Source organism: Caretta caretta, chromosome 16, assembly GCF_965140235.1.
Source record: "Caretta caretta isolate rCarCar2 chromosome 16, rCarCar1.hap1, whole genome shotgun sequence".
NCBI classification, from domain to species: domain Eukaryota; kingdom Metazoa; phylum Chordata; order Testudines; family Cheloniidae; genus Caretta; species Caretta caretta.
In genome coordinates this window covers 1,543,119-1,565,563 of record NC_134221.1, presented here as the reverse complement: position 1 = coordinate 1,565,563, position 22,445 = coordinate 1,543,119, and the positions used below count along the sequence as shown (strand labels likewise).

General features: G+C 45.5%; 1 protein-coding gene across 4 annotated transcripts in view; it reads right to left on the bottom strand.

The window, feature by feature from the left end:
• Nucleotides 1-22,445, bottom strand: part of LOC125623618 (ectonucleoside triphosphate diphosphohydrolase 8) — a 93,360-nt gene that overhangs the window by 6,081 nt on the left and 64,834 nt on the right. For 3 of the 4 annotated variants that reach the window (XM_075120501.1, XM_048823253.2, XM_048823252.2), the window contains 5 exons: nucleotides 14,018-14,177; nucleotides 13,057-13,290; nucleotides 11,812-12,084; nucleotides 1,693-1,803; nucleotides 535-672 (listed from right to left, as the gene is read on the bottom strand). In XM_075120501.1, the coding sequence (XP_074976602.1) occupies nucleotides 535-672; nucleotides 1,693-1,803; nucleotides 11,812-12,084; nucleotides 13,057-13,290; nucleotides 14,018-14,177 (916 nt within the window). The remainder of the gene's footprint in view (nucleotides 1-534; nucleotides 673-1,692; nucleotides 1,804-11,811; nucleotides 12,085-13,056; nucleotides 13,291-14,017; nucleotides 14,178-22,445) is intronic. The other variant, XM_048823256.2, reaches the window with a different exon arrangement.

Below are 22,445 nucleotides of genomic sequence, written 5' to 3'. Positions count from 1 at the left end.
GGGCAGGTCAGGACTGAGGTGCACCGGCAGAGCTGTGGGCTGGAAGAGCAGGGGCATAGTCACTGCAGTGAATCGTTAAGCCTGCAGAGGAACTTCAGTGGCCTAATGGATATGGCATTAGCTTCCAAAGCCAGAGATTGTGGGTTCAAGTCCCATCTGGGGTCTCCTTCCTCTAGAGAGTAAAGAAACCTTGGTCTTATTTTGGGGGGAGGGATAGCTCAGTGGTTTGAGCATTGGCCTGCTAAATCCAGGGTTGTGAGTTCAATCCTTGAGGGGGCCATTTAGGGATCTGGGGCAAAAAAATTGGGGATTGGTCCTGCTTCAAGCAGGGGGTTGGACTAGATGACCTCCTGAGGTCCCTTCCAGCCCTAACCTTCTATGGTTCTATGAACAGGCATGGACTAGCAGGAGTAGCAGCCATGCCCTTCGGCCTCTGAAGCGAGAGCACCTGCGCCATCAGCTGAGCCGTGCTGACTCTAAGCCGGTTGACGTGCAATTCTTCCTCCCAGCCTCTGCACTTGGACTCTTGCTCACCTTCATCTGGAACTTGATGCTGCTCCAGCTGCTTTGGTTGAATTTGTAGGCGTCGAGCAGGAGCACCAGGATGTAGTTGGCGTTGGCGCAGTACTCTCGCAGCCTTTGATCTTTCTCTTTGGGGTAGCTGGATTTCAACTGGGGGGTGAACAATCAGCACAGGGGAGAGAAGGGGTGTTAATGGCAGCAGTGTGACAGGAGCTCTGAGCCTACAGCAGGGGCAGACTTTGTCCTGGCAGCTCCCTGACCGTCTGGGGTGTGGAGAGAGGGATTGGTGGCCCGCATCTCTCTCGGGTTCAGAGACAGATGCTTGCTCATCGACCAGGCAGGTATTTCCTAACTCATCAAATGAGCTGTGATTGGGCAACTGGGATGGCTGCCCCACCCCAATGTTAATCATGTACAACATGGCCATGACCTCATTCTCTGTCCCCAGCGGGACCCATGTCCAGCCTGTCTCTACTCTGCCCTGCTCTCCCCAGCCAGGAAGCTGTGCACCCACCCCAACAGGGCCCCCCCCTTCCGTAGGCTGGATCCGTCCTAAGAGCGTCCCTGTGCGCCAGGCCAGATAGGAGGGTTTGTACAGCACAGCAGCTGGGTACGTGCAACCTCAGCAGTGAAAATTCCTCTGGTGCTGACTGGCCATTCCCACTCCTCAGCCCTGCGTGGGAGTGACGTTGGTCATCCTGGGGAAGCTGCAGGATGTTTTCTGGGTGAAGGAGTTGGTGCTTTGGGCAGTTTTGTCCCCTCCCCTTGATTTAAATTGATCACTCGGGACCATTTCATTCCTGACGGTGGCCAACTGAGAGCCCATCAGCATGGCTTCTGGCTGCCACAAAGGGTGCCATGGAGTGACAGGATGCGCTGCCTCCCACCAGAGTGGGAGCATGCTGCATCCATGGGGCTTCAGGCTCCTGCCAGCCTGGGGAGAGCGGCTGGGCCTAGGAACTGAGCCTGCACCCCCATGGGCAGCTCAGAGCAGCGATTACTGGCCCTCTGACTGTTCCCAGGGCACTGAGCTTGGTGATACCACCTACCCCTTCAATAACCCTGGCCTGCCTTGTGTGAGAGTTCCCTTCCCCCTCCCCTCTTGGGACCCTTTGCTTTGCAATCCCCACAGATGGCCCCTGTAGCTTCCATCCCCCTCACAGCACGCACGTCTGTCCAATTTCTTGCACAGAACTTCTGGACAGTGTCCTCGACAATGGCCAGGGGCTGCCCACTGGTCAGGTTGAGGAAGCTGAAGGTGTAGTAAAAGGCAGAGAAGGCCTGAAAAGCAAGAAATCAAGAGGTCAATAGGAGGCCTGAGCACGGATTCCATTGTTGGCTTGACTTTGTGGAGTATGATCCTGTGCATAAAGCACCGGCCTGCAAGCTGTGCTCCAGCACTTCTCCCTTTTTTGAGCTCAGAGAAATCCCGTCTAGGATTGCCACCTTTTTCATGGCTGGTAACCAGATCCCTGTGGCCCCGCCCCTTTCTCTGTCTCTTCTCCAGATGCCCCGCCCCATCACATGCTCCTCTCCCTCCCAGCCCCGGAGGTGCCACCTCTGAGGTACATCTCCCACACATCCTAGGGGTAATAAGCACAATTTGCACATCCACAGAGGGATTTTCATTTACAAACACTCACTTGAACTTCTTCATTTACACACACACACACATACACACTGGTAGATTTGCTTCATCAGCAAACCTGTTCTGGGGCGCAGGGGAAGGGAGCTCCCCCTTTTGCATGTACAGCTGGGGTGAAAGGGAAGACTCCTCGCTATATTTATTTGGATGCTCAGATTGGGGTACAGAGTCCCCTTGTTTGCACTGGTACCTAAGAGAGAAGAAGGTCCCACCCCTTGCACACGTGGGCGGGAGGAATAGCTCAGTGGCGTGAGCATTGGCCTGCTAAACCCAGGGTTGTGAGTTCAATCCTTGAGGGGGACCATTTAGGGATCTGGGGCAAAAATTGGGGATTGGTCCTGCTTTGAGCAGGGGGTGGGACTAGATGACCTCCTGAGGTCCCTTCCAGCCCAGATGGTCTGTGATTCTGTGAGTGTGGAAGAAAGAGGTGCTCCTCCATTTGCAGCACACCTGCCTGAGAGAGAAGAAGACGAGAACACTTCCCCCCATTTGTTACACACTCGCCCAAAGGTCCATCTAGCCCAGTGTCCTGTCTTTGGACAGTGGCCAGTGCCAGGTGCCCCCGAGGGAATAAACAGAACAGGTAATCATCAAGTGATCCATCCTCTGTTGCTCATTCTCAGCTTCTAGGAAATAGAGGCTAGGAACACAATTCCTGCCCATCCTGGCTAATAGCTACTGATGGATCTATTCTCCACGAATTTAGCTAGTTCTTTTTTGAACCCTGTTATGGTCTTGGCCTTCACAACATCCTCTGGCAAGGAGTTCCACAGGTTGACTCTGCATTGTGTGAAGAAATACTTCCTTTTACTTGTTTTAAACCTGCAGCCTATTAATTTCATTTGGTGACCCCCTAGTTCTTCTGTTATGAGAAGTAGTAAACAAAGCCCTGGCTGGGATGATTTAGTTGGTGTTGGTCCTGCTTTGAGCAGGGGATTGGACTAGATTACCCTTTGAGGTCTCTTCCAACCCTAATATTCTATGATTCTATGAACACTTTCTTATCTACTTTCTCTACACCAGTCATGATTTTATAGACCTCAATCATATCTCCCCTAAGCCATCCATAAGGATAAGTGCAGGGTCCTGCACTTAGGACGGAAGAACCCAATGCACCGCTACAGACTAGGGACCGAATGGCTAGGCAGCAGTTCTGCGGAAAAGGACCTAGGGGTGACAGTGGACGAGAAGCTGGATATGAGTCAGCAGTGTGCCCTTGTTGCCAAGAAGGCCAATGGCATTTTGGGATGTATAAGTAGGGGCATAGCGAGCAGATCGAGGGACGTGATCGTTCCCCTCTATTCGACATTGGTGAGGCCTCATCTGGAGTACTGTGTCCAGTTTTGGGCCCCACACTTCAAGAAGGATGTGGATAAATTGGAGAGAGTCCAGCGAAGGGCAACAAAAATGATTAGGGGTCTGGAACACATGAGTTATGAGGAGAGGCTGAGGGAGCTGGGATTGTTTAGCCTGCAGAAGAGAAGAATGAGGGGGGATTTGATAGCTGCTTTCAACTACCTGAAAGGGGGTTCCAAAGAGGATGGCTCTAGACTGTTCTCAATGGTATCAGACGAGGAGTAATGGTCTCAAGCTGCAGTGGGGGAGGTTTAGATTGGATATTAGGAAAAACTTTTTCACTAAGAGGGTGGTGAAACACTGGAATGCGTTACCTAGGGAGGTGGTAGAATCTCCTTCCTTAGAGGTTTTTAAGGTCAGGCTTGACAAAGCCCTGGCTGGGATGATTTAACTGGGAATTGGTCCTGCTTCGAGCAGGGGGTTGGACTAGATGACCTTCTGGGGTCCCTTCCAACCCTTATATTCTATGATTCTATGATTCTATGATCCCTTTTCCAAGCTGAAAAGTCCCAGTCTTATTAATCTCTCCTCATACGGAAGCCGTTCCATACCCCTAATAATTTTTGTTGCACTTTTCTGAACCTTTTCCAATTCCAATATATCTTTTTTGAGATGGGGAGACCACATTTGCACACAGTATTCAAGATGTGGGGCATACCATGGATTTATATAGAGGCAGCATGATATTTTCTATCCTATTTTCTATCCCCTTCTGAATTATTCCCAGCATTCTGTTTGCTTTTTTGACTGCCACTGCACATTGAGTGGATGTTTTCAGAGAACTATCCACAATCACCCCAAGATCTCTTTCTTGAGTGATAACAGCTAATTTAGACCCCATCATTGTATATGTATAGTTGGGATTATGCTTTCCAATGTGCATTACTTTGTATTTATCAACATTTAAACATCTGCCATTTTGTTGCCCAGTCACCCAGTTTTGAGGGATTCTTTTGTAGCTCTTCGCAGTCTGCCTGGGTCTTAACTATCTTTAGTAATTTTGTATCATCTGCAAATTTTGCGACCTCGCTGTTTACCCGTTTTTCCAGATCATTTATGAATATGTTGAATAGGACTGGTCCCAGAACAGACCCCTGGGGGACACCACTATTTACTCTTTCCATTCTGAAAACTGACCATTTATACCTACCCTAGCCTATATTTTAACCAGTTACCAATCCATGAGAGCACCTTCCCTCTTATCCTGTCGCAGCTTACTTTGCATAAGAGCCTTTGGTGAGGGACCTTGTCAAAGGCTTTCTGAAAATCTAAGGTTTCAGAGTAACAGCTGTGTTAGTCTGTATTTGCAAAAAGAAAAGGAGTACTTGTGGCACCTTAGAGACTAACTAAATTGGTTAGTCTCTAAGGTGCCACAAGTACTCCTTTTCTTTCTGAAAATCTAAGTACACTATATCCACTGGATCCCCTTGGTCCACATGCTTGTTGACCCCCTCAAAGAATTCTAGTATATTGGTGAGGCATGATTGCCCTTTACTAAAACCATGTTGACTCTTCCTCAACAAATTGTGTTCATCTATATGTCTGACAATATTGTTCTTTATTATAGTTATTAAAAATATTGTACGGGCACGCAGGAGTGAAATCAGGAAGGCCAAATCACACCTGGAGTTGCAGCTAGCAAGAGATGTTAAGAGTAACAAGAAGGGTTTCTTCAGGTATGTTAGCAACAAGAAGAAAGTCAAGGAAAGTGTGGGCCCCTTACTGAATGAGGGAGGCAACCTCGTGACAGAGGATGTGGAAAAAGCTAATGTACTCAATGCTTTTTTTGCCTCTGTCTTCACGAACAAGGTCAGCTCCCAGACTACTGCACTGGGCAGCACAGCATGGGGAGGAGGTGACCAGCCTTCTGTAGAGAAAGAAGTGGTTCGGGACTATTTAGAAAAGCTGGACGTGCACAAGCCCATGGGGCCGGATGCGTTGCATCCAAGAGTGCTAAAGGAGTTGGCGGCTGTGATTGCAGAGCCATTGGCCATTATCTTTGAAAACTCATGGCGATCGGGGGAAGTCTCAGATGACTGGAAAAAGGCTAATGTAGTGCCCATCTTTAAAAAAGGGAAGAAGGAGGATCCTGGGAACTACATGCCAGTCAGCCTCACCTCAGTCCCTGGAAAAATCATGGAGCAGGTCCTCAAGGAATCAATTCTGAAGCACTTAGAGGAGAGGAAAGTGATCAGGAACAGTCAGCATGGATTCACCAAGGGCAAGTCATGCCTGACTAATCTAATTGCCTTCTACGACGAGATAACTGGTTCTGTGGATGAAGGGAAAGCAGTGGACGTGTTCTTCCTTGACTTTAGCAAAGCTTTTGACATGGTCTCCCACTGTATTCTTGCCAGCAAGTTAAAGAAGTATGGGCTGGATGAATGGACTAAAAGGTGGATAGAAAGCTGGCTAGATTGTCGGGCTCAAACGGTAGTGATCAATGGCTCCATGTCTAGTTGGCAGCCGGTATCAAGTGGAGTGCCCCAGGGGTCAGTCCTGGGGCCGGTTTTGTTCAATATCTTCATAAATGATCTGGAGGATGGTGTGGATTGCACCCTCAGCAAGTTTGCAGATGACACTAAACTGGGAGGAGTGGTAGATACGCTAGAGAGTAGGGATAGGATACAGAGGGCCCTAGACAAATTAGAGGATTGGGCCAAAAGAAATCTGAGGAGGTTCAACAAGGACAAGTGCAGAGTCCTGCACTTAGGAAGGAAGAATCCAATGCACCGCTACAGAGTAGGGACCGAATGGCTCGGCTGCAGTTCTGCAGAAAAGGACCTCGGGGTTACAGTGGACGAGAAGCTGGATATGAGTCAACAGTGTGCTCTTGTAGCCAAGAAGGCCAATGGCATTTTGGGATGTATAAGTAGGGGCATTGCCAGCAGATCGAAGGACATAATCGTTCCCCTCTATTCGACACTGGTGAGGCCTCATCTGGAGTACTGTGTTCAGTTTTGCGCCCCACACTACAAGAAGGATGTGGAAAAATCGGAAAATGTCCAGAGGAGGGCAACAAAAATGATTGGGGACTGGAACACATGACTTATGAGGAGAGGCTGAGGGAACTGGGGATGTTTAGTCTGTGGAAGAGAAGAATGAGGGGGGATTTGATAGCTGCTTTCAACTACCTGAAAGGGGGTTCCAAAGAGGATGGATCTAGACTGTTCTCAGTGGTAGCAGATGACAGAACAAGGAGTAATGGTCTCAAGTGGCAGTGAGGGAGATTTAGATTGGATATTAGGAAAAACTTTTTCCCTAGGAGGGTGGTGAAACACTGGAATGCGTTACCTAGGGAGGTGGGGGAATCTCCTTCCTTAGAAGTTTTTAAGGTCAGACTTGACAAAGCCCTGGCTGGGGTGATTTAGTTGGGGATCGGTCCTGCTTTGAGCAGGGGGTTGGACTAGATGACCTCCTGAGGTCCCTTCCAACCCTTATATTCTATGATTCTATGATTTCAACCAGTTTGCCTGGTACTGAAGTCAGGCTTACAGGCCTGTAATTGCCGTGATCACCCCTTTGTAAAAATTGGCATCATATTAGCTATACTCCAGTCATCTGGTATAGAAGCTGATTTAAATGATAGATTACAGACTACAGTTAGTAGTTCTGCAGTTTCACATTTGAGTTCCTTCAGAACTCTTCAATCTGGTCCTGGTGATTTATTGCTGTTTAATTTATCAATTTGTTCTAAATCCTCCTCTAATGATACCTCAGTTTGGGACAGTTTCTCAGATCTGTTTCAGAGTTCCTCAGATCTGTCACCTAGAAAGAATGGCTCAGGTTTGGGAATCTCCCTCACATCCTCAGCTGTGAAGACCAATGCAAAGAATTTATTTTCTCTGCAATGGCCTTATCATCCTTGAGTGCTCCTTTAGCGCCTTGATCATCCAGTGGCTCCACGGGTTGTTTAGCAGCTTCCTGCTTCTGATGTACTTAAAAAAAAAATTACCATTACTTTTTGAGTGCTTGGCCGGCTGTTCCTCAGATTCTTTTTTGGCCTTCCTAATTGTATTTTTACATTTCATTTGCCAGTGTTTATGCTCCTTTCTATTTTCCTCACTAGGATTTAATTTCCACTTTTTAAAGGATGCCTTTTTGCCTCTCACTGCGTCTTTTCCTTTGTTGTTTAGTCACGGTGGCTCTTTTCTATGTTTTTTAATTTGGGGTATACATTTAAGTTGAGCCTCTATTATGGTGTCTTTAAAAAGTTTCCACGCAGCTCACAGAGATTTCACTTTTGGCGCTGGACCCTTTAATTTCTGTTTAACTAACCTCCTAAATTTTGTGTAGTTCCCCTTTCTGAAATTAAATGCTACCATGGTGGGCCGCTATGGTGTTTTTTCTGCCACAGGGATGTTAAATTTAATTATATTATGGTCACTATTACCACGCGGTCCAGCTCTATTCACCTCTTGGACCTGATCCTGTGCTCCACTTAGGACTAAATCAAGCATTGCCTCTCCTCCTGTTTGTTCAAGCTGCTCCAAGAAGCCGTCATTTAAGGTATCAAGAAACTTTATCTCTGCATCCCATCCTAAGGTGACATGTACCCAGTCAATATGGTGATAGTTGAAATCCCCCATTATTATTGAGTTTTTTATTTTAATAGCCTCTCTAATCTCCCTGAGCATTTCACAGTCAGTATCACCATCCTGGTCAGGTGGTCGGTAATATATCCCCACTGCTATATTCTTATTATTAGAGCATGGCATTTCTATCCATAGAGATTCTATGGCACAGTTTGATTCATTTACAATTTTTACTTCAATTGATGCTATGCTTTCTTTCACATATAATGCTACTCCCCCACCAGCACGACCTGTTCTGTCCTTTCGATATATTCTGTACCCTGGTATTACTGTATCCCACTGATTATCCTCATTCCACCAAGTCTCTGTGTTGCCTATTATATCAATATCCTCATTTAATACGAGGTTCACCCATTTTATTATTTAGATTTCTAGCATTGGTATATAAGCACTTTAAAAACTTGTGCCCCTTTAGCTGTCTGCCCTTATACGATGTAATTGAATGGGACTTTTTTTTATTTGATTGTGTCTGATCAGACCCTGCCTGTATTTTATCTTTTTCCATCCTCTTGTCCTCACAAGGACATAGAGATACTCTATTAATAGATCCTCCCCTAAGGGATGTCTGAACCACGTGCTCCTCCGCACCTGTCGCCTTTCCCCCAGCCCTTAGTTTAAAAACTGCTCTACGACCTTTTTAATGTTAAGTGCCAGCCCTCTGGTTCCATTTTGGTTTAGGTGGAGCCCATCCTTCCTGTATACGCTCCCCCTTTCCCAAAAGTTTCCCCAGTTCCTAATACATCTAAGCCCCTCCTCCCTACACCATCATCTCATCCATGCATTGAGACCCTGCACTTCTGTCTAACTGGCCCTGTGCGTGGAACAGGGAGCATCTCAGAGAATGTTACTATGGAGGTCCTGGACTTCAATCTCTTACCTAGCAGCCTAATTTGGCGTCCAGGACCTCTCTCCTATCCTTCCTGATGTCATTGGTACCTACATGTACCACGACCACCGGCTCCTCCCCAGCACTGCACATACGTCTGTCTAGATGTCTCGAGACATCTATTATTATTGCCGAAACCCAGACGGTTTGGGAGAAACCGAACTGTTGGCAACCCTAATCCCATCCCCTCTTTGTGTCTGTATCCCAAGGGGTAATTTGGGGATAATTGAGCACATGTTCTTATGTAAACTGCTTTTGCATTACTGAGCTGTAAGTGCTAAGCATTACTGTTGTCAGGGGGAGAAGGAGATGCTTTCCAAGTTTAAAGGGATGAAGGAGTAGGCTTGGTTGAAACTCTTCTGTCAATAGTATTTTGCGACAGAAAATTGGGTTTTAGACTTAACACAGTTTTTCATGAAGAGTGTCTGGTTTCCAGGGAAAATTTTGACTGTTTGTGGAAAAAACAAATGTCACCCATGTGGCTAATAGGGAGATATCTCTAAGAGACCTGTTCGGGGGGCTGGGTAGCAGTGAGTTGTGTCTGGGTCATTGTTGCTAGGCGGATGTAGCACTCCCCACCCAGAAGCCTCTGGAATTGGGTGTGGCTGGTTTGGGTCTGCTCCATTCCCTGTTGCTGGGGTCAGGCTCCATGAGGGCGAGTGGTCAGGGCAGGGCTTTGCACAAGGCCAGGTGCTCTGTGCAGGCTGGAGAAGCTGAGCCCAGGAGCAGGAAGCAGCTGTTTGCCCTAACTCGATGATGTTGTTAACCCTCCAGCAGGGAAGCATGGGCAGTGTTAATTATAGAAAGCGGAAATTGGGAGGGAAAGTTAATTTCTCTTATTTTAATTGTATACTTGGAATGTTGCCTGATTTTAGACAACCTGTTTTATTTAAATTGTCTCAACTAGTGCAATTCACCAACTTTTGGGGAAGGAGTCATTTCTATTTTGCTAGTCTCTGTTTTGTATGTTCTTGTAACAGGGTTTTTTCAAAATCAATATACTTTACTGAGTTAATCAGTTAGTTGACTGGCTAACAGTGATGTCAGCAGAGGAGGAGGAAGAGTCTGCATGGAGTCCAGCTGAAGATTCCTACAGGCAAGTGGAGGGAAGATGTTGCTTTTGACTCAGCAGACTGTAACTTTGGTAATCAGAAACTCAGGTGAACTCAACCTAAGCTTTTGGGAACTCTGAGGGCTTGTCTTCACTATGGGGGTAAGTCGACCTAAGTTATGTTACTCCAGCTACGTGAATACCTACGGAGGTGGTGGAATCTCCATCCTTAGAGATTTTTAAGGTCTGGCTTGACAAAGCCCTGGCTGGGATGATTTAGTTGGGGATTGGTCCTGCTTTGAGCAGGGGGTTGGACTAGATGACCTCCTGAGGTCCCTTCCAACCCTGATATTCTATGATTCTATAATAACATAGCTGGACTCGATGTAGATTAGGTTGACTTACCCCAGTGTCTTCACTGCACTGCATCAACCGGAAACGCTCTCTGGTCGACTTCCCTTACTCTTCTCGGAGAGCTGGAGTACCGAGGTCAACCAGAGAGTGCTCTGCCATCGATTTAGTGGGTCTTCACTAGACCCGCTAAATTGACAGTGTCCCCAGTAGTGGAGACCAGCCCTGAGTTTCTTCTCACAGTGTTTCTGTGTGGACTGATCTGTTTAGATTTGTTTTCTTTATGTATAACTGTGAAGATAATGTATGTGGATTATAAAATAGCCATGTTATGTTTTAAAATCTAAGTTATTATTTATTATGTTTCTTTATAAGATTTTATAAAGTAGGCACTTAATTAATTCATTTTGGGACTTGAATTTGGGGAGATTGACCCTGTGCAGTCTCCTGGCTGAAAATCCTTAGAGGCTGAATTCTGGGTCTCCAGCTGCTTTTCTTTGTGAGTTGTGGGTTGTTTTGGGCACTGGAGAAAGGCTATGAAGTGAACTCTAGCACACACAAAGGTTACACAAACACCGACAAACTGGCAATTTTGATTCAGAAATTTTCAGTGCCTCATGGGAATTGTAGTTCCGGTACCTCATCCCCTTTCTCCTCCATGGGCTGTGCAACCCAGCCGGCCTACACCTCCATGGGACTCCCATGATGCACCAGCAAGAATGGGGAGACAATGGGATGGGAAATGAGAGTCCAGACAGAGAGTCCAGCCCCGACAGGAGAATGGGGCATGAGACACCCGAACTATAATTTGCATGTCAAAGCAGCAGCTCCAGAGGATGTCGTTTAATGTTGACCAAGCCAAATGAAATATTTAAATTTGCTTCCACAAACTGAAATAAGACGTCATTGTGATCAACAAATCTCAAAACAAACAAACAAACACCCATCCCCAAAAAACCAACCCTGGGGTTTTCAACACAAAGTTGAAATTTTCCCTGGAAAGTTCCTCTCCCTTCCATTTACCTACCACTGCAAGTGAAGGGTCACCCTGGGCCAGGTCACCACTCCATTCTCAAAAGCGCTATGATTTCTGTTTTGCAATACACGTTCCCTCTCTGTGCTGGCACATAAGAAGCTGCATTCCCTTTGCTCAGGGCAGCAGCCAGCCTGAAATGCTCCTGGGTGTGGTGAGATGCACTTCTCACCCTGGTCAGCCATGCACAGTTGTCTGAAAGGGCTGGTTTGGGTTTGCTGCATCTGAGTTTGGGGCTCCAGCTCAGTCCTGGGCAATTAGGGGCTGTGAGGGAGGCACACTCAGCCTCTCTGAAGGGGCACAAAGGGGCACTCAAAGAGAACAAGGGTTTAGAGATTGTTCAGAAGAGGGGTCAGAGAGGATTTGCCTTACAAAGAACTCCCCGTTGACCGGGGGCTGGTAGATCCCATCGAATGTGCAGGACTGACTCTGGCCACATGCCGTGAAGTTGAAGATCTGTTTGATGGCCATACGGCACTCAGTGGCATTCCCTGTGCCCACCAGCGTGGCGTTCCAGGAGGCTTGGGACAGGGTCTGCAGATGAGAGGCCGTGCAGGGGATGCTGTGAATGGAAGCTGCTTTGATGGTTTCCTGGTATCCTTCAGGGTAGCAAGGGTGATTAACAGAGCCCTGGACCATCATGTTCTGGGAACAGTGAAATCACATGGTCATTCGTAGAGTGAAGACTCATTCCTATCCCCTGCCCTCATTAAACCTGATGGGGCATCCCAGCTAGGGATAGGAACATACTGGGAGTCAGACAGGACTGGCAGGCAGCTCAGTGAGAGATTTTCCTTTCAAGGCCACTGGCCCAGCTGCTGGGGCTTCTTACTATGGAGTTGTATCATCATCAGATGTATTGTTGGCTTTGTCAGACCCAGACCTATCTGTGCACCTGCAGCCCCCTGCTTTTCCTCTCATGCAAGCCTCTTGCGGCTCTGGATGCACACTGAGCTGCATGGGAGAAGAGTGCAGGGGCTCTTGGAGGCTACAGGTGTTGCCAAGCCTCGGAGACCCAGCAGCCTCCCCAGCTCATCTGGCAAAGTGCAATTCAGGTCCTTCGGCATCACGCACAAACCCTCATGGCCATGTGGCCTCTAAGGTGAGTGTGATCCCCACTGAATCCCTTTCAAGCAGGAGGCTGAATGGTAGACAATGCTAGAGTCCCTGAACCCTGGCAGTGTCTTCCGCCTTGACAAGCCCCCCGCCCTGGCTCTAGCTCAGGGTCCCCACAGCCCGTAGGTATTTCTGCAACCTCTGGAGATGGCATCTCCTCCTCCTCCCTTGCACATCTCAGAAGGGCAGCATCAGTCAACTTAGAACCTTCCTGTTCTCCCCACTGTTCCTGCCTTACAAGGCCTCCATCAGCCAAGCCCCTGCTTCTCTCCTTGCCTCCCAGAGAGACCTTGAAAAATTTCCCCGCTTCAAACTCCTGCTCCCCTCCACAGGCCTGCTTTATACCAGATGCTGCTCCTCACCCCGCACCCCCATGGAGCCTGCTGCAGGTGCTAAATCCCCTCTGATGCCTCTCCGTGCGCTCCCATTTGCATTTAATAGAAACAAAATCCCATTGATAGAATGAGGGTAGAGTCAAACTGCCACCAAATGTTCTCTCACTTCTGTTATTTTCAGGATCAGCTGCTTCAGCGCCTGATTCTGTCCATAGCAGAGATAGCTGTGTGTGTAGATAGTGTAGTTAAACCCATAGAGCATGAACTTAGAGGCTTTTGTCTGGTCGGTAATTGGACCAATGGGGATAAAGCTGATTTGGGTCGATGCTCCTCCAAGGTCCAGTGCACCCAGGATCTTGGCTGATTGAGGATGGATCCAGTCACGTTGTCTGGGAGAATACTGCCAAGACAAAACAGGGATCACATGGAGAGACAGCTCCAGTCTTGAGTTATTCCTATGGGATGCGGGCTGTATAAGAACCAGTATAAAATCAAATTGAATTGAATCAAATAGAATAAAACAGAAGGGGTTAACTGCACTGCAAAAGTCACCTGCCTACAGAATCTGAAAATATAGCCTCTGAAAACATTTGGAACTGAAATTTGATCTGGTTTCACCCAGGAGTGACCCTTGATTTCCTTTTTGTGTTTACCAGGGAAACTTATTTATAATTTTTGCTTCTCTTTCATCTGTAGGCTTAAAAATGGCAGGTTTGTTTGTGTCTGTGTCATCTGATACTGTCTCTGGGATAATTGCTGTACTGAGGTGTCAATAGCTTATTGGTCATGGGGTTTTTAAATGATACATCCTCTGAGAATGATATTACATCATGCTGGAATACAGGGAGCTGGCAGGCTTGGGGATTGATACTGTAATGGGATAAGGAACCTTTCACCCCTATGTTACTAGCAGTAACGAGTCTGAAAGTTGTTACCATCTGACGGCTGCTTGGTGCCGTAGCCTCCATGCAAAGTTAGATAGTTTCTATCCAGTCCTTCCTGGGCATTATCATTGTGGGCTGCTGTCAATCCAGTACCTTTCATAAGCCTGAATTAATTTACGCATTTAAGAATCTAAAATAATAACAATAGCAGAGATGGGTGTTTCCATTTCCCACTAGCCACACCTTGGTGAAGGAGTCCAGCAGATAGTTGATGGTGATCCAGCCATAGGCGCCTTCCTCTGCCCCTGTAATGATCCGAGCCCCATGGAAATTCACAGGATACTGTTGTATACTCTTAGCAACTTCATTCAGGACCAGGTCTGCAGCTGATTTGTTTTTCATGCTAAAGGGTGTGCAAAGTCACAGCAGTGAGACAATGCCAGGAAATCCTATTTCACAGACGTTGGATTTCTGCAGCAAACATTCCACACCGCAGGAGACTGGTGGGTTTTCGTGCCTCTTTCTGTTAACTGAACCCAAACTGCATTTTTGTCTTGATTTAGAATCATGTAGATCAGAGGTGGGTAAACTACGGCCCATGGGCCACATCTGGCCCGCGGAACCGTCCTGCCTGGCCCTTGAGCTCCCGGTAGGGGAGGCTCGCCCCCGGCCCCTCCCCTGCTGTCTCCCCTCCCCCGCAGCCTCAGTTTGCTGCGCCGCCGGAGCTCTGGCCCACCTCTCCTGCTGGGGAATGCGGTGGCATAGCTGCGAGCTCCTGCTGCTCTGAGAGGCATGATAAGGGGGCAGGGAGCAGGGGGGTTGGATAAGGGGCAGGAGGATCTGGGGGGCAGTCAGGGGACAGGGAGCAGGGAGCGGTTGGATGGGGTGGGGTGGTCAGGGAGTGGGGGGGGTTGGATGGGGGGTGGGATCCTGGGGGGCGGGATCCTGGGGGGTGGTTAGGGGCAGGGGTCCCAGGAGGGGGCGGTCAGGGGACAAGGAGCAGGGGGGATTGAATGGGTTGGAGGTTCTGAGGGGGGCAGTCAGGGGGCAGATGGGGGCAGGGGCCAGGCTGTTTGGGGAGGCACAGCCTTCCCTACCTGGCCCTCCATACAGTTTTGCACCCCTGATGTGGCCCTCGAGCCAAAAAGTTTGCCCACTCCTGACGTAGATAAAAGCAAGGTAAAAATAACACTGCTCTCCTTTCATGGAACTTCACCCCAGGTTCTGTATAATTGTTTCATAGCATCTGTCTTTATTTGCTTTAAGTATTTCATAGATTCATAGATTTTAAGACCAGAAGGAATCATTACGCTCTCGTGTGACCTCCTGCAGAGCACAGGGCCTGGAATTCCTGCATCAGGCCCAGGAACTTGCAGCGGAACTAGAGTGTCTCTTCTGGAAGACATGCACCTTGGTTTAAAGACTCCAAGTGATGGGAAATTCATGAATGCCAAGGCCAGAAGGGACCATTGTGCTCATCTAGTTGGACCTCCTGTGCTGGATCATATTAAAGAAGTTCTGTATTAAAATCACAAATGAGTTTGATTCCCCATAGTTTAAATTCCAGGGTATTACTAATTAAGAGCTCTCTTGGTTTTTGGTACTGTGTCTCTCCCTCTCTGTGTGAAACTTGCAAGCTGCTAATTGTGTTAGTACATTCTAAGACAGAGTCTGTTCTCAAAGCAATTCTTTGTAACAACAACTACTCACACAGAGAGAGACTCAAAGCAATACTCTGTAACAACAGAAACAACACCCAGAGACTCCCCGCCCTTTTGTTGTATTCATCTCGCTTTGTTAACAATTGTGATTAAAATAGAGATACAGGATGTATGTGGATGAATGCTTGGTGTGGATAACAACTGAATGATCAGGGAGGTGCCAGCCTAAGAATCCAGTGTCCATCGGCTGAAGAAGGTGACAAGTGGAAATAACCAGAGGACCCCCGGAGGGCAGACTGGAATCCACCCAACAGCCACAAGAATGGGAGAACCAAAGAACAAGATAACATCTGGCAGCACGGAGCCGTCAGGAATGTGCCATCTGCTGATTGATTCAGAAGCAATTCCCATAGACTGTCATAGGAAGAAATTCCTATAAAAATGGACTCTAGAAAGTGAGAACTTTGGGGTCTGATTCTGCAAACCAACTTCCAGGAGCATCAGATGAGCATCTGACGAGGCCCTGCTCCCTCCTCGTGTCCAGGCCACCTGGCCAGTGGCTTGGCATAAGCAACTCTAAGGCTGGTAACTATGATAATAACCTTGTAGAACCTCTGTGTGTGTGTGTGTGTGTGTGTGTGTGTGTGTGTATGAATGAATGTGTGAATAAATATGAAATGAAATGGAATGGAATGTTATCGCTATAACTAACTGCTTACTATGATTCTTTCTGTATTCACAATAAATGTGGTATTTTGCCTTTTCCCCTTTTATAAGTTCCTGTTGGTTTTTATTTTATTGGTATAACATTTTGGTGGAGAATTGCAAAAGGGGGAATACTGGTAAAAAGCCTCAGTTATTGTAAATATTGGTGTGCACACCGCCAGCTCTATTGAGCTAGGCATTTCTATTAGGTTAACCAGACCTGCTGGCCTCCGGGAAGGTAGCAGGGGAAAAATGCATAGATTAAGCTACGATTACTAAACCTAAGTCCTATTGCTCACTGAGGTATCAGGGGCAGCAAGAAGGCCTAAGGGCCAGGCTAAGCTACTCGGTGGAATAAGGAGGAGCAGGTTCAGAGAATCTAGGCTGTGTCACTCGCTGACCTGTGCCAGGTGTGACGAGGAAATTTGATAAGCTACAATTTCAGAATCTAGGCTGTGTCACTTGCTAAGTAATACCAGGAGTGACAAAGAGATTGAAATATCCATGTTAAGATGTTTAAAAGAAAACAGGGTAAGCCAGTACCAGAGGGAGGAATGGAGTCAGAAGGAACTCCAACCTCACCTTTTGTTAAAGAAATTACACCTTTTAAACAAATCCTTCAAAAATTTGGGCACAGTCTTTGGACTAAACAAGCCCTAGCCGATGTCTGCACTATTTCAGACCTAGAGGATAGATTGGCTCAGTATATCCTCATATACAAACCTTCTGGTGCTGCCAAAAGAGATGCAGCAGCAATTTGGTTGTTGTGGGAGGCATGTAAGGATTCTTCCCTCCGCTTGTCTTCATGTAAAGAGGAAAAGGCACAAACGGAAAAGGGAGCAGACAATTGGAAGGTGCTGGCTACAAATACCCAGAGTCAGCTGAAAATAGTGAAAGAAGCACTCCAGGAATGCAAACAGAGAGAAAGATTCCTGGCAGACCAAGCTGAAGCCTCTGAGAAAATTGACAGGTTTCAGAGTAACAGCCGTGTTAGTCTGTATTCGCAAAAAGAAAAGGAGGACTTGTGGCACCTTAGAGATGCATACTGTGGAAAGATCTTCTATACTTTCCACAGTATGCATCCGATGAAGTGAGCTGTAGCTCACGAAAGCTCATGCTCAAATAAATTGGTTAGTCGCTAAGGTGCCACAAGTACGCCTTTTCTTTTTGAGAAAATTGAAAGAGAGAATCATGTGCTCCAAGGTATGGTAAAGAAATTAACCTTGAAGCAGGGCTGAGCACCTGCAAATCATAGTAGTTGTGAATCACTAATTAAGAGTCTGAGACAAAAATTGGGCTTTCCCTCTAAACAGGTAGCAGCCATTACAGCGAGTGAAGGGGGAGAAGGTCCTATGTACAGCACCCCCAGGCAGAATTACAAAGAGAAAAAGTTAACTCTGCAGAGGCTGGAGGGAATTAAGCAGCTAAACTTTGTGAAAATATTAAAAAGGAAAAGTATTAGAGAAAGAGCATTCTTGGTTTCTTTGCAGCAATTCTGAAGGAAAAATGGGCCCTTTTCCAAAGGAATGTCTGTAAATTAGCCAGGCAAAAATAAACTATCTGATTAAAATCATTTGACTGGACAATTAGTCAAATTTGCTAAAAGAACATAAGGGGGTTCTATTGGAACTTAACTGCCTCAAATGTATAAAGGGAATGAACGATGTAAAAACAGAGCAGTGTGGAAGGGATGTTAAGGAAAAGAAAATGTGTATGTATCTGTGTGTGTGTGTGTGTAAATATGTAAAGTTTGGCTGGTAACTATGATAACAACCTTGCAGAACCTGTGTGTGTGTGTGTATGTATGAATGAATGTGTGAATAAATATGAAATGGTTTTGTTTTGTTTTAAATAATGCCACTAAAAATCCATTTGACTCTTTAATTCAAAGTTGCAAAACTGACAGACCTTTTTGCTAGACACAGGTGATTAGTGTTGTTTAGCTTTGGGATTTGGCATTTTACCCTTAAAAGGTAGCTCAATGGTTTACAAAATTTAAAATGTTTTTAAGTTGTGGCTGCAGCAGGGCAGTCAAAATCCGGAGAATAAAAAAAAAAATTCTGGATTCTTTTTGTTTGTTTGTTTGGTTTTTGTTTGTTTCTTTGTTTTTGTAACAAAGTAGCAGATGAGAGCTGTAGTAAAAAAATAATAATAAAAAAGACAGTGCCCCTCTGAAGCAACAGCAGAGGTGAGGTGCACAAAACAAAAAGAAGCAATGTTAGAAACACTGAGTCTTAAAATGGCTCTGAGTAATCAGACTGTCACTTTGATAAAGGTACATGAAAACTCTGTAAGCAAAAAAAGAAATAATGACACCTAACGTAAAAATGGATCTGGATAATGTTCTAGAAGTTAAACGATGCACGAAAGCTCATGCTCAAATAAATTGGTTAGTCTCTAAGGTGCCACAAGTACTCCTTTTCTTTTTTTGATGGAAGGAATGTGCATTTGCCCCAGAACATGTGCAGGGTATATTGTAGAAGGGGCAAAAGAAATGCAAACATACCATGCTACTTAATTAAAATGCTATTCGGGCTCCAAAGGGAGCCACAATAGGTTGGGATTTCTTTTTCAGATTGCTGTGTGTTTTGGAAGCAGAAGTTAAAAGTGATCAAAACTCTGGTGAAAGTTTATTGTGTCCCTTTTAAGAGAGGGTCTCTGAGCTGCTGAGGGCTTTAAATCCAAAAGCAGGAAGAGGCTGTGAAAATGCAAATGACCTAAACGATAAAGGAAGGAAAGAACTAGTAGCACAAAGGAGCTGCAGATAAAGGACACACCTGGTCAGCAAACAAACTGTCTACATAAAAGGCATGGGATCACAAGAGAATTTTAATACATGTAATGATAAAAAGTACCCCTGTAACAAGATATAGTGTGAATGATTTTTGGAAAAACCCTTTAAGGTCATATGGTAATGATGCGTCTCAGCTATTACCTGTAAATAAACTTAAAGCTTAACACAGCAGGAAAAACATTATAAACTTGGTCTGCTGTATAAGAAGGGAAACTGAGGTACCCCACCTCAGGGATTTAATGACTAAACAGTGGGATAATTTCCCCATAACCCTTAAAAGATAAAAGCCATTGAAAACTGGCCTGCCTATAGAAAAAAACAGGAAAATATGGGGGTAATTCCTCTGTTTTGCCTGTAATCAGCAAGGCTATTTGTAAAAGAAGTATTTTAAGCAATAATCTGCCACCCCAAAAAGGGGTAGAAACATGTTCTTTTGTCTTTCAGAAAATCTGGAAAAGCTGATGCCAGTTGAAGAGCAACCCAATGCCATGAATCTGCTGTCACAATAGAAATTGTGTTTTGTGTTCTATGTTTTGTCTTGTCTTGTTGCTAGCACTGTTGTGTGTTTAAAAAATAAATAAATAAATAAAATACAGCAGACCTGCAGGTAATTAAAAATAAATTAAGCTCTCTGTCCCAGCTACAGGACAGCCTGATACAAAAACAAGTACATGCCAATGTAGACTTGGTCCAAATTGGTCTGGGTAACCTAAAAGGCTGATGGAATCTTTGGCAATGGCTTAATACTACCACATGGCTTATGCATAAGAAAAAATTTAGAAATAGGAAACTACACAGCCATAGCTATGGGATGCACTGAAATGCGGATACTTGCCCTAGCTACTTTGGAACACAAAATGTTCTGGGTCATATTGGGAAATATTAAGTGTTTGATGCATTTGTTAAAACAAAGAAAGAGATCATTGTTTGACACTTATCAATATGAATGGATGCAATATGTTTCCAGTATTGTAAAACCAGACTTGTTAATGGGAGAAATTGTTGTCAAAATTGCACACCAACAGTCCCTGGAGGCAAAGGGATTGAAGGTTAGCCTACTCCCCATATTACACATGGGATCCTTCTGGCTACCTGGACCTCAAGCCAGTGGGCTGGGGAGGGAGGGAAGCTATTGGACACTAGAGGTTGTACCGAATGGACTCCTCTAAAGTGGGTGTGCCTCACCTTGCCTGATGCCCCAGAACCTTGTAGTAAAGATACATCACTAGGATCATGTATGTGGGATGAATTGGAATCACAAACTCAAATTGCCTCACAGTACCTTCTCTTGAATAGGCTACATAGAAAGTGACACTGACGATTATAAATCTTAGTGTCAAAAGGGGGATTATGTTGGATCATATTAAAGTTCTGTATTAAAATCACAAATGAGTTTGATTCCCCATAGTTTAAATTCCAGGGTATTACTAATTAAGAGGTCTCTTGGTTTTTGATACTGTTTCTCTCCCTCTCTGTGTGAAACTTGCAAGCTGCTAATTGTGTTAGTACATTCTAAGACAGAGTCTGTTCTCAAAACAATTCTTTGTAACAACACCTACTCACACAGACTCAAAGCAATACTCTGCAACAACAGAAACAACACCCAGAGACTCCCCGCCCTTTTGTTGTATTCATCTCGCTTTGTTAACAATTGTGATTAAAATAGAGATACAGGATGTATGTGAATGGATGCTTGGTGTGGATAACAACTGAATGATCAGGGAGGTGCCAGCCTAAGAATCCAGTGTCCATCGGCTGAAGAAGGTGACAAGTGGAAATAACCAGAGGACCCCCGGAGGGCAGACTGGAATCCACCCAACAGCCACAAGAATGGGAGAACCAAAGAACAAGATAACATCTGGCAGCACGGAGCCGTCAGGAATGTGTCATCTGCTGATTGATTCAGCAAAAGCATGATGAAGCAATTCCCATAGACTGTCATAGGAAGAAATTCCTATAAAAATGGACTCTAGAAAGTGAGAACTTTGGGGTCTGATTCTGCAAACCAACTTCCAGGAGCATCAGATGAGCATCTGACGAGGCCCTGCTCCCTCCTCGTGTCCAGGCCACCTGGCCAGTGCCTTGGCATGAGCAATTCTAAGGCTGGTAACTATGATAACAACCTTGCAAAACCTGTGTGTGTGTGTATGAATGAATGTGTGAATAAATATGAAATTGAATGGAATGTTATCGCTATAACTAGCTGCTTACTATGATTCTTTCTGTATTCACAATAAATGTGGTATTTTGCCTTTTCCCCTTTAATAAGATCCTGTTGGTTTTTATTTTATTGGTATAACACCTGCACATCACAGGCCACAGAACCTCACCAACCCACTCTTGTGATAGATCCCTAACCCCTGGCTGAGTTACGGAAGTCCTCAAATCATGATTTAAAACTTCAACCTATAGTTATAGTCTAACCTGCTATACCACAGGACATAGAACTTTCCTGAAAAGCTTCCTAGGTCATATCTTTTAGAGACACATGCAGTCTGGATTTAAAAACGTGTAAGTTATCAGCTTCGCTAAATTGTCCATGAAGTGTCAGAGCTAAACCAAGGTGCCTCACAGCAGCAGACACTTGTTCCCCATTTTGAACTTAAATTTTGTGACAAAGTAATGGACAAAGAAAGTACCATAGAGAACCACAGGACTATTGCTAGGGTGCTGTCCATCTGAGGGGGAACTCATTAAAAGCTATAATTACACCGTCTATTCCCAGACAAAATCTTTAAATACAGTAAACACATTTCAGAGGAACAGCCGTGTTAGTCTGTATTCGCAAAAAGAAAAGGAGTACTTGTGGAACCTTAGAGACTAACCAATTTATTTGAGCATGAGCTTTCGTGAGCTACAGCTCACTTCATCGGATGCATACCGTGGAAACTGCAGCAGACATTATATACACACAGAGAATATGAAACAATACCTCCTCCCACCCCACTGTCCTGCTGGTAATAGCTTATCTAAAGTGATCAACAGGTGGGCCATTTCCAGCACAAATCCAGGTTTTCTCACCCTCCACCCCCCCACACAAATTCACTCTCCTGCTGGTGCTAGCCCATCCAAAGTGACAACTCTTTACATAATCAAGTCGGGCTATTTCCTGCATAAATCCAGGTTTTCTCACATCCCCCACACCCCCATACACACACAAACTCACTCTCCTGCTGGTAATAGCTCATCTAAACTGACCACTCTCCAAGTTTAAATCCAAGTTAAACCAGAACATCTGGGGGGGGGGGTAGGAAAAAACAAGAGGAAACAGGCTACCTTGCATAATGACTTAGCCACTCCCAGTCTCTATTTAAGCCTAAATTAATAGTATCCAATTTGCAAATGAATTCCAATTCAGCAGTTTCTCGCTGGAGTCTGGATTTGAAATTTTTTTGTTTTAAGATAGCGACCTTCATGTCTGTGATTGCGTGACCAGAGAGATTGAAGTGTTCTCCGACTGGTTTATGAATGTTATAATTCTTGACATCTGATTTGTGTCCATTTATTCTTT